General features: G+C 37.4%; 1 protein-coding gene across 3 annotated transcripts in view; it reads right to left on the minus strand.

Moving 5' to 3' along the window:
- RABGAP1L (RAB GTPase activating protein 1 like) overlaps positions 1–13,099 on the minus strand; it is a 741,733-nt gene that overhangs the window by 511,171 nt on the left and 217,463 nt on the right. For all 3 annotated transcript variants that reach the window (XM_017529899.2, XM_037739059.1, XM_017529900.2), the window contains one exon: positions 8,446–8,596. In XM_017529899.2, coding sequence (XP_017385388.1) covers positions 8,446–8,596 — 151 coding nt within the window. The remainder of the gene's footprint in view (positions 1–8,445; positions 8,597–13,099) is intronic.

Genomic DNA, 13,099 nt, shown 5'->3' on the forward strand with positions numbered 1-13,099 from the left:
TTCTTTTAGCTCAGAGAAGTTTGTTATTACCTACTTTCTGAAGCCTGTTTCTGTCAATTCATCAGACTCATTCTCCATCCAGCCTTGTTCCCTTGCTGATGAGGAGCTGTCATCCCTTGGAGAAGGAGAGGCATTCTGGTTTTGGGTGTTTTCATCCTTTTTGTGCTGGTTTCTTCCCATCTTTGTGGATTTATCTACCTGTGGTCTTTGTGGTTGGTGACTTTCAGATGAGGTCTCTCAGTGGATGTCCTTTTTGTTGATGATGAAGTTGTTTCTGTTTTTTAGTTTTCTTCTAACAGTCAGGCCCCTCTGCTGTAGGACTGCTGGAGGTCCACTCCAGACCCTGCTTGCCTGGGGATCACCTGTGGTGGCTGCAGAACCGTAAGGGTTGCTGCCAGTTTCTTCTTCTGTTATCTTTGTCCCAGAAGGATACCGCTAGATGTCAGCCTGAGCATTCCTTTATGAGGTATCTCTTTGGATATACGGGGGTCAGGGAGCTGCTTGAGGAGACAGTCTGTCCCTTACAGGAGCTCAAGTGCTCAGCTGTGAGCTCCGTTGTTCCATGCAGAGCTGCTAGGCAGGTACGTTTAAGTCTGCTGGAGTAGAACTCATAACTGCCTTTTTTCCCAGGTGCTCTGTCCTGGGAAGGTGGGGCTTTATTTATAAGTTTGTGACAGTGCTGTTGCCTTTTTTCAGAGATGCCCTGCCCAGCAAGGTGTTAGCCTAATCACAGTCTGCCAGCAGAGGTGTTGCTGAGCTTCCATGGGCTCTGCCCTGCTGCTGTGTGAACTTCCTTGCAGTTTTGTTTGTAGAGGTATAGTTAGAACTGCCTCAGTAACAGCAGTCTGCCTCAGTAATGGTGGACTGTCTCTGTAATGGCGGACTGTCTCTGTAATGGCGGACTGCCTCGGTAATGGCGGATTGCCTCGGTATTGGCAAATGCCCTTCCCCCCACAGAGCGGGACCATTCCGGGTCCAGCTGTGCTTGCTGTGGAATTCTCAGTGCAGAGCGTTTCAGATTGCTGGTCTTTGCGGGGGTGGTGGTAGAGAGGGACCTCCTGAGCCAGATCACCTGGCTCCCTGTTTCAGCCCCCTTTTTTTCAGTTGAATGGGCAGCTCTGTCTCCCAGGCATTCCAGGCACCAGTTGAAATGATTGCCCAGATTTGTGTGAGTTTTTGCATAGAGACCCACTGCACCGGCTGAAACAGCTGTGCTGGAGACTCATGGCGCTCTTCCGCCCAGGAATCTTCTGGTCTGTGAGCAGTAAAAATTGATTTGGAAATACAGTGATCACTCACCCTCTGCATTCTCGCTAGGAACTGCACTCCAGAGCTGTTCCTATTTGGCCATCTTGGATTGCTGCCCAACAATCCTTTAAGACACATATTATTATGCTTATTTTACAAAAGAAGGAATTAAGACTGAAGATAGTTAAGGAGCTTGCCCAAGGTCACAAACTAGTGTGGTAGAATTTGATATTCGAACACAGGGTCTTTCTGCATAGTGAGCACTAAAATCTCCTCCTTAAGTGAAGCTACCACTATTAACAAGGCAAGGTGTACCTGAAAGCTCCTTCTGAAGTGGAGAGTAATTCAACATAATTCTCCATGGATTTACACATGATATTCTGACTGGTCCTACTTGGTCCTTGGATCCTGACTGAGGTTACCAGTTGGTCTACAGCTCCTAACCTGATTCATTTTTATTTGAATCTCATCTAGAGATTTTCACCCTTTTTTAAACTTTGGTCCCTAGAGTCATTTCCTACCAGTCAAAATGATAGGAAGAACTTTATTTTCTATAGATTATAAAACCAACAAGACCATATAGAGTATAATTGTTCTACACTGTAATCCCGACCCTATTCTGTGTTCAATATTACTGTCTATCCTACCATGTTAGGTCAGTCACTCACCTACCATGATTCCAGGTGACTCAGTCAACATGTCTCACTATTATTGCAAAATTCTCTAGGGTAGTAATTCTTAAGAGCTCCCACCTCCTCCCTGGTAAAAACAGCAGAGGTTAGTTCGCCAGGATCTGCTGCTCAAATTGACCATTGCTTATAGCTCTTCCCAGCAAGATGAATAGGTTTCCTATGAAAAAGACATTGCTTCATAATTTACAAGCTTTATCCAGGACCTAACACAATATAAGCCTATATCTGATGGAAAAGAACAGAAGAATAAACAACTATATAAATAAGTCAACTAATTACCTTATGCCCCTTTTAGGAGGGACAAAAATTTTATTTATCATCTAGAATGTGTGAGGTCCTATGCCAGGCATAGGCTGTCTGATAAAGAGCAATGCAGCTGTGGTCTTTGCTCCTCTGGATTTTAAAGTCTGCTGGGGAAGTAGACATTAATCAATTGCAAACACAATGTGATAGCCCCCTCCTCTGAGGCAAGCAATGGCTGCTGACACAGTATTATAATGGAGTCACAAAATCAAATATATTTGAGGCCCAAATAAGCATTAAAATGTATAAAAGATAGAGAGTAAATAATAGGGTAATATGCCCATGTCAAAAGAAAGTACAAATTTCATCCACAAGTGTATACCAGTCTTTGATGTACTGATAGCTGTACAAAGCATATTTGTAGGCTCTACCTAGCCTGCTGGTTGTATGTTTGCCATCCCTGGAAAGAATGCTTCAGAATGTAATTTGTGGCTTCAAATTCTGAACTACTACTTTCCTACTATAGAATTAAGTGGTAGACTACTTTTTCATGGAAGCCAAATCTTAAGTAAGTTTTCTGTAAATATGATATGGTTTTCAAATCTCATATGAATTATAGTTCCCATAATCCCCACATGTCATGGGAGGGACCAGGTGGAGATAACTGAATCACAGGGGCAGTTTATCCCATGGTGTTCTCGTGACAGTGAGTTCTCACAAGATCTGATGGTTTCATAAGCATCTGGCATTTCCCCTGCTCATTATTCTCCTTCCTGGTGCCATGAGAAGGATGTGTTTCCTTGCCTTTCCACTATGATTGTAAGTTTGCTGAGGCCTCCCAGCCCTGTGGAACTGTGAGTCAACTAAACCTCTTTCCTTTATAAATTGCCCAGTCTCAGGCAGGTCCTTATAGCAGTGTGAGAATAGACTAATATAAAATACTTCATATTCCTTCTTCCCTGCGTAATCTGAGGCCTCTGTTAGGGTTTTTATAAAGCAACTGTTTGTTCAAGCTGAACCATTTCATTAACTAACCTGAAATCTTGCCATTCCTTTAATAAGACAGAAAAAATTAACTAGACCGAAAGAAAGGACAAACAGCTGCTGAACCATGACCAACAGATGTCAAATATGCAGGTACTTCTTACAGAAAATCCTCTGAGTGTTCATGCTCTTTCCACTGAATGACTATTAAGCTCAAATGTATTTTCCACCAAACAACGTTGCTACCCCAAAGACAGAGAAAGGAAAAAATCATTTTTAGAAATAATAGCAGTATTCATCTTATTATCATCTTTGCCTATAATGCAAGGAAGACAACAAAATTAAATATACCCTGTACTTTCTGTCAAAGAAGTCTTATGATTTGAGATCTTGAATAAACATACATGATTAGAGCCACACATTTCTATATTGTTTGTATGAAAATGTTGTTTTTGATAACTGTATTGACAATAGACATGAAAATCTTTAAGCTGTCATAGATTTATAAGCTGAATGTGAAAATATTTATTATATTACCTAAATTATACATTGCTAGTTAATCTAGTTAATCTCAAGTGGCAATTAGTAAATATTTACAGTTCTACAATAAATGAAGTTTACATCTATTTTTAGAATAATTTATTTTGTAATAGATCTTAACAGTGCCACTATTAAGAGGCAACTGGGGAACAGAAAGGTAGTTCTCTATTCAATACCTATTTTCTCTTTTCTCTTTACAAAAAGCCTAGATTTGGGGGGTGGAGGAGTAAATCAATGTGTCTATATATAAAAAAAATTTCTAGTTGAAGTTAGTAGCCATCTAACAGAATTCTCGTCAAGAATATATAGATGGAGTTGTTCGGTGCTTAAGGAAAACTCTTTTAAAGAGTGATAGAGAGGTCTAGCCTTTGCTGCAGCTCATGGATGGTAACCTTTAAACCCTTGAAATTTCCTGAATAACAGGATTGTTATTTGTGGTGGGCCCCTCTAACCACATCTGATAGTATATGTTAATCAGATAATTCATGGTAAGCCCCCAGATAGTTTACACTAAGAAGAAGACTCGTGGCATAGGCTGGCCAAACCACAAAGGCCAACCATGTGATTACAGTATTGGGGCTTTGAGCAATCCAACAGCCCAACCTCTGGAGAGGAAAGAAGGGGAACCTGGAGACTGAGTTCTACCAGGTAGGTAATGATCCAATCAATGATGCCTATGTAATAAAACTCCAATAAAAACTCTGGCCACCAAAACTAGGTGAGCTTCCTGGTTGGCAAAACTCCAAGCATATATTGCTATACATTAATGCTAGGCAGGTAATGAGTCCTTAAGGATGATTCCAGGAGGGTAACAAATCTGTAAGAATAATGGAAGCTTCACATTTGGAACTCTCCCAGTCCCACATTCTCCCCTATACATTTCTTCCTTTGGCTGGTTCAGATTTATATCTTTTTGCTGTTAAATAAAACTATAATTGTAAGTATAGCACTTTACTGAGTTCCGTGAGTTATTCTTGCAAATTATCAAACCTGAGGAAGTCTGTGAGGACCTACAAGTTTGAATCTAGTTGTTTTGAAGTCAGTATGGCATTAAGAACCCCCCAATTGTGGCTGGTGTCAGAAGTCTTGAAAAAGCTGGCAGTCTGGAGGACTCGGCCCTTAGCCTCAAGTTTGGCAACCTTGAGTAGGCTTTGTTTTTCCCTTCTTCTTTTCTAAATGTAATGCTGGATGTAGGAAAGCCATCTTGTGACAATGAGGAGAAAAATATATGCCAAGTGTATCAGACAGGGTTTAGTCAGGGAAACTATTTCAAAAAAGATGTAATGCAGGAATGAAGGTCCTTAAACACTGAAAGAGCTGGAAGAGCAAAAGACTGAAGACTGAAGATCCTGCTGTAGCAGTCTTTTGCCCTTCCAGCACTTTAGGTGTGTCACCACAGCTACAGTCCAGAGAAACAGGAGGTTGCTGTGGCCACTCAGGATAGGAAACCACAGTAATCAGGAACCCTGAGTGAAGGCAAGTGATTGAGAATGAAATGCCCAGAAACAGATGCAAAACCTCACAACTGGTGAAGTCCCAGTATCTGTCAACCACACTGCCAGAAAAAAATACTGCAGTCTTCACTGGCAGAAAGTGAATCACATCTAGAACTCCAGAGGGAAGAAATCTAAAAAATGTAATTTCTCAGCCTCCAAGTATCTTCCATATATTTTACTCAATGAAAATGCCTTTTACCATTCTGTTTTTTGTGGGTTTTTTTTTTTTTGGGAGACTGGGTCTCCCCCTGTCACCCCAGCTCAACTGTGATGGCACAGTCACAGCTTGCTGCAGCCTCCATCTCCTGGGCTCAAGCAATCCTTCCACCTCAGCCTCTGAAAGAGCTGGGACTACAAGTATGTGCAACCATATATTTTTTTCTTTTTTCTTTTTTTTTTTTTTTGTAGAGACAGGGTCTAATTATGTAGCCTAGTCCGGTCTTGAAATCCTAGGCTCAAGCCATCCTCCCACGTTGACCTTCCAAACTGTTGGAATTACAGGCATGAGCCACTGAGCCCAGCTCTATCTCTTGATCTTAAAGTTTTTTTTTTTTTTTTTTTGCGAGTTGTATAGTTAAAACTACCACGGTGTTTGGTATAAACGATAAAAATTTTCTCACTATATGAACATACACTGTTTATCAAGAATTCATAAAGAATATTGTGGAATGGTATTCTTTACATTTTTCCCCAACCTTGAAGTTTTAAAAGGTATGAATCATGAAAGCCTCTTAGTGAAAAAGGGGGTATGGCAGTACCTCCTACCTCATGGCAGCCAATGAAGGTATACAGTTTATTATTTACATGAAAAAGTGACCTGACACCCAGAGTTATGGTCTCTGAACATTTCAATCCATCAATAAAATTTTTATCAACTCCATCGATAAAAACTTCTAGGCATAAACATCTAACATATATATATATTTATCATGTACAAGAGCTACTATACTAACATATCATGGATATTATAAAGCATGGAAATTTAGACAGGATGTAAAAAAAAGATAATTGAAAATGCTACAAAATACTATTCAATATTGAATATAGGTCATTATTTTTTTATTTTGTGAAATTTTTCTATTGTGATAAATGTAACATAAAATTCACCATTTTGAAGCGTACTATTCAGAAGTTTTTTAGCATATTCATAATGTTGAGCAACTGTCACCACTAGTTAATTCTAGAATATTTCCATCATCTAAAAACAAATCTCATATCTGCTAGCAGTGACTCCCAATTCCTCCTTCCTCCAACCCCTGGCAATCATTAGTCTACTTTCTGTTTCTATAGGCTTGCCTATTCTAAACATTTTATATGAAAATAATCATAAAATATGGGTCACTATTTTTAATATATTTGTTATAGCAGTTTACAAAACAACAATGAAAACTTGTTTCTGCATCAGTTTTTTGATTCATGGTTTTGTTATCGTATCTAAAAAAGACTTACAAAGATCCACAGACCCAAGTAGACATATATCATTTTTTCAGTCTCACTCATCAATCATTTTGTTGAAATTTGACTAGGAAATATCTACTTTCTCTAGGTAGTCTTTATTTATTTATTTTTTTTTAGAGACAGGGTCTCACTATGTTGCCCAAGCCAGAGAGTAGTGACTAGTTATAGGTACATTATAGCCTCTAATTCCTGGCCTCAAGTCCTCCTCCCACTTCAGCATCTCAATAGCTGAGACTCCAGGCACATGCTACCATAACAACTTCTAGGTATTCATATGAATAAATCAGAAAGTGTTGTGTTTATATGCTTTTAACAATCAGTTCCAGATTCTCTGCAACTACTTGTATAAGTTTTAAACATATTTAAAATTTCTGATTCCAGGTTTTTAAGTGTGAAGATGTACGAGTTTTTATAGTGATGCATATTTTTCCAATGAAAAAAATCACAGAGGTGTTTAAATTGCCAAATGTTACAAAATGTCCATCTCTGTGAGTTTGCTTCCAAACATATTTACTTTGTCATTATTATAATATTAATTAAATTTTTTAGTAACCTGATATGCAGCATCCTGCAACAGCAATCTTTTTAAACCAATCACACATCTTATGAGGATTAAGTTAAAACTAGATTACCTGTAAATCTACTTAATCTAACACATGCAAACTGCAAGAAAACTGTAACATTGTGGAAATTAATATACGAGTATGGACCCCACAATTATTCCTCCAAAGTGTGCATGTTCCATTCTTCCCTGAGGTCACTCTCAAACCACCTGAGACAAGTGGTCACTGGGCCCAGGGACTTCATAAAGCCTCAGTAATATGGCACACCAAATATTAGTACAGCTTAGTTTCCTTTGGTGTACTTATTTAAAAAAAAATACAAATGGAACTTCAGACATTTTTTCCCACATACCAATGGATCATCTTACATATTCCAATGTAGAGGCCATCAATCTTTAAAAAAAAAGGTTAAAGTTTTTTTGTTTTTTTTTTTTTAAACTTGAATTTAGCAGTGACTAATTATATTAGGCACTTGGAAAGTATTTATGGAAGGGAATGAGGCAAAAAGGAAAGAAAACAGTGGATAAAAAGTTAAAAGTTCATATAGTCTGAGGAACAAAATCTTGATTATAAAAATGTTATTTATGAAAAGAGGTTTTTTTAAAATAAAAAAAAAATTACTATTATTTAAAAATGAAGTATTTAGAGTAGATTAAGCAATTAGGTGGCGAGACCTAGGGTGGTGAGTCTAGGGTCAAGGCCAACGCTTGCCTTTACTTATGTTCTAAAACCAGGTATTTAGAGATAAGCAACAGAATTTACAGTGGAACCAAGGGCCCCTGACAGAAAAAGAGCAAGTACCCACATCACCTAAATGTAAGGTGACATAAGTACATTACGATTTTTAATTTTATTTTAATTTTATTTTAAATTACACTATAGTAACTACGTATGATTATAACTATATAAATCTCATACAATTAAAGAAGGATAATTGAAAAGTTAGAAAATACCTGAAATATAAATATATTCCAATTTGGTAAATAGCTATTATAAAATCAGTTGAATGACAAAAATGAAAGCCAAGGTATACAGTGTTCATAGATGACTAAGTGCATTGTTTACCACCACAAGTGTTCAGAACAAAAGGCAGAAGTACTGACTTCACAACCTCAACAGATTCATGAAGAAGCTCAAAGCATTTATGACTTATGAGAGCTATGAAAACTGAATTTATTTCATAGGTCATCCAATGAAAATAACACAAAAAGAACTTCCTACCTTTGTGATAAGAATTCGGTATCTATCCAGCATTGCCTGGCTGTCATGGCAGCCTGCCAGTAACTGCCATACCTCTGCTCTCAATGCTTCGGGGACGCCACTCTTCACCAGAGTAGATAGTCCTTTCGGTCGTGCACCAAGGTTATTGTGCCTAAGAAGACAAGAAAATAATCCATTCACACTCCCTTTACAACTCCTGAGCTGCAGTTGCTATGAAAAATATATTAGTTTATATAAAAGTGTAAGCCTGGGTCAAGAGAAAAATGTTTGGGGACAGGGCATTAAACAGTAGTACTACTTAAGCTCAATTATATCTTCAACTTTTCTTCTCATCTTCTTTATTGGTGAGCCTGGTAATTCCACCTCCAGGAAAAGTTTTTTCTTCCTCTCATTTACTTTTAAAAATCATCCTATGAACTTATTCATAATAATTAATGTGCTAGTTATATAATTCAAGGCAACATTTCAAGGCATAAAAAGAACCATGTGAATTCCCTGAAATGAATGTACAGCAAGTTGGACAATGATGTGTGGCAGGGAATGGGTTCAGGAAACGATGCTGAAATGGATCATAGGCCTGTTACACCTTAACTATATCCCCTTCTCTGAGGCCAAGCTGAGCTAGGCCAAGTGCCAAAACCAGGCTCCACAGTACAGGACGCATAAGGCATATAAATTATACTCAAGTTTTACATGGCACCACATCCTGGCTCAAAGGTCCTCCAGGAAGCCCTATCTCTTGATGATCTACTTGGAATTCTTTGTTCTAGCATAAACTTAGATATCAATGATCTTCCAAGTTAAAATTACCTAAGACAGGTTTTCCAGTAAGAAGAGTTCATTATTGTTTATGTGTCTGAATTTGTCTCTCAACAGCAAGTGCTCACTAAAGGAAGGACATAGCCCTTTCCTACAATCACCAGAACCTACAAAACTCCACCTTGCGGGAGAAGCAACATATACTTTCAGGCTTTACCAAATCCCAAGGGTATGCAGCATCAGAACAAAGGCACAGATCTCTCCTCCTAAAATCAATGATCACAACATAGTAAACATGCTACTATGTCCATGTGACCAAGAAACTGAATTGCTTATCTCAATATAGTGAATGTAATTTCATTTATCATCTTTTTCCTGGTGCCTAGCTTAAACCTGGAACTATATTCTATGCCTTTTTGCTCAGACTTGGCTTTATTTGCTGCTTGCTTTTTATCTCTTACAGCTCACTCTGGTGCAACCACTGGGATTCCAAATCTTGACAATGTACTCTGGTTTGATCTAACATCCCAGGCCCTGGTTTCAAGTTTTGAGCCTCAAAAGTCATAGAATCCACGTGTCTATTTTCTAAAAGTGGCCTCCCACCAACTTGACTAGATGATACACACTCTTCCACCTCTAGCTCAGACCCCAGTAGTGGCATACCTTCCTCTGAAAATATATTCCTTGCTTTCCCCATACTGTCATAATCGGGCTACCTCAGAAAAAACTATAACTTCCACAACTGAAACAAGTTCAGGTAAACTCATCCCATTAAACCATCAGATTCAATGGTTTATTTTAGACTTTTCTAACTAAACTTTTGTATTGTTGGCTTAGAGAAACTAAGCTGATAATACTGATGGGCTTGAAGCAAAAATAAATTAGAAAAAGGTAGAGCTTATATGATTAAATATGCTACAATACCTTAAAATAACAGTTATTCTGCAAAATGACAAAAGCAAGTTTCAAATTAGTAAATAGGTGTTAGTTTAAATACACATACATACCCACTACTTTGAAACCTGCTTTTAGACATGCCTAGAAAAATAATATAGAACATACTCCAAAATATCTGTGTAATAGAATTAAGATAGAAAGCGGCCCTTTTGTTTTCCTATGCTGCTGAAATATTTATAATGATTTAAAATTCTTTTGTAATCATAAAACACAAAAAGTCATTTCAATTCTTTAAACTCTTCTCATAGCTTTAAATTAAAACATAATTTTAATTAATTTGGAAAAACATCATAGATAATTATGTTTCACAAAATATGTAATGTAGAGGAAAAGTATTAATTATTCTTGAGAAGACTTCCACCTGAATAAACTATTTGACAAAGAATAGTATGCCACAAGAGAGCCAGGATCAGTTATGAAGGAATCTTTTTGTAATTTAATGTTTGGCTCGGATTATACTTTTGAATAGGAAAAACATATGGTTTAAGGGTAGCTAAGTTTCTGTACTTTTAGTGTAGAAAACTGGGTTAATTAAAAGCAGTGAAGAGCAAAGCTCATTTCCTCTGAAATTCAATGCAAAATACTCTGAATTATTAGTCCCATAATTTATAATATCATGTAAGGGAAATCCAAAATAGTTAAATTTAGTATATGTTACAAGTTATATAGAGATCAGCAAGTCATCACTATGACTCCACAGCTATTAAAACTCCAATGAATTAAATTAATTAAAACTCCATGTAAAAGAATCCTTTCTTGGCTGGGCACAGTGGCTCATGTCCGTAATCCCAGCACTTTGGGAGGCCAAAGCAGGCAGACTGTTTGAGCCCAGGAGTTCAGACCAGTTCCAGACTGGGTAACATGGCAAAACCCCATCTCTACAAAAAAACAAAATACAAAAAATTAGCCAGACATGGTGGCACATGCCTGTAGTCCCAGCTACTTGGGAGGCTGAAGTGGGAGAATCACCTGAGCCAGTCCCAGAGCTAAATGAGCTAAGATCACACAAGCCTGGGAGTCTGAGTAAGACACTGTCTCAAAATTTAAAAATTAAAAACATTTTTAAAAATCCCTTTTTCAATGCCATGTGTAATTCTCCATCATACACTTAGCCTGTGCAACAAATTTCAAGAGTTGGTATAGAAGCACAATCTCTATTTCCTCCCCTCCAACTCCTTTCTCAATTCAGTTCAGTATGGATTCTGCATCTCTCCTTGAAAAGTTTTCACTTAAATGACCTATGACCTCCCTCCAGGCCCCACTGGATTCAAGACATATTTTCAGTCCTTTCACTGTTGACCACTCTGTTTTCCTTGGCTTCAGTGACAAAGTACTACCTCTTTATCCACCTTCACGAACTCCATTGTTGATTGTTTCTCCTCTACTAACCTCTTAAGTGCTTATAGTCCTGTCTTTCTACTCTTGCCCTCAGTGATCTCTTTCATTTTCTTGTCTGTATGCATTATCACCTATAAACATGTATCCTGAGTTCCAGAAGCTCAAAGGAACATCAAAATCAAAATGTCCAAGTCTGACTCAGTTTCTTCTCCCTAAACCTGGTTATTTTCCAGGGTATTCCACCTAAGAGGCTATTACCACAATCCATCCAAACAGGAAACCTAGAGGTATTTTTGCTCCATCATCTATTACTAATCCAAGTCTAATATATCTTATTTTCTCAACCTCTACCAAGTTCATGCATTTCTATCTCGACTGCAACCAACTTCATCCTCCCTAGACCTCTACAACAGCCTCCTAACATTTACTGGTCCTTCCACAATGTATTTCCAATATTGTAGGCAGGATGAAAATAACAAGCAGTTTGATGAAATATTCAGTAGGCTCAAACCGTTTTGTATGATTTAACTAATATTTTAAAGTCTGAATACCTCTTCCTATACATGCATACACGCATATATATACATACTCCTTAAGTTTAATAGTCAACAATTCCCAGTGAATACTTTACCGTAAGATAGCCCAACTCAGTTGACATTCAGTTTCTAGCTTATCCTCAGCCACTTATTCAGCCAGGCATAACCAAAAATATCTTTCCTCCTCTCTTAAAAACTGAGGCACTATTTATCTTTAAAGACTGACATTTAAAAAGAACTGGGTCACTCATAACAGTGCTTGATTAACAGCCTTGTTTTACTGGTTATCCCAAGTAATGGCAGAGCAATAACCATATTACATACAGCATCCTATCACTTGAGAGGTACTAATAAATATTAAGCCAGATGCTGCTAGCATATATCTATGATCAGAGAGGATCCAAATAAGTAAAAAATAAATTTATAAAAATAATCATTGCTTTCAATATTTCAGATCGAAATGTAACTACACATTGCCATTGCTTTTATACATTGACTGCAGCTAACAGGAACTTGAAAATAGGCAATCAGTTCTAATACATGCTGAACTCTACCCTAGAAACAAGACGGATACCTAATACAATTATTTTTAAAGTCACACATAAACCAATTATGTATTAATCATACAGTAATTGGCTAGGTTTTAATGCATTAATAGAAACTCCACAAGGGCAAGAATATTTGTCTTCTTTACTTATATATCTTAAACACCTAGAACAGTGCCCCGCATATAAAAGGCATTAAATACCTTTTTGATAAAGGAATGAATATAATTATGAAATAAAATGAATATGTCAATTACTAAAGCTAAACAAAAAGGAATGCTTTTTTAGAAGCAAACATTCTCATTGAATTTAATAGGATAAAAAAATGTCATGGACTCATCTAGTGGACTTTCTTTGCCTTCAAAGAGGATTTTCTTGAAATGACTTAGGCGTGTAAGAACTCTACTTTTAAAGGTGTCTACTGGGAGATAAAATTTCAAAGGGGAAGTGTTATTTCTAACAAAAAAAGGAAAAAAAAGCAAGAGATGAGGGGGACAAAAGTCATTGAATGTGACCACT

The sequence above is a fragment of the Cebus imitator genome, unplaced genomic scaffold (genome assembly GCF_001604975.1).
Source record: "Cebus imitator isolate Cc_AM_T3 unplaced genomic scaffold, Cebus_imitator-1.0 Scaffold62, whole genome shotgun sequence".
NCBI classification, from domain to species: Eukaryota; Metazoa; Chordata; class Mammalia; order Primates; family Cebidae; genus Cebus; species Cebus imitator.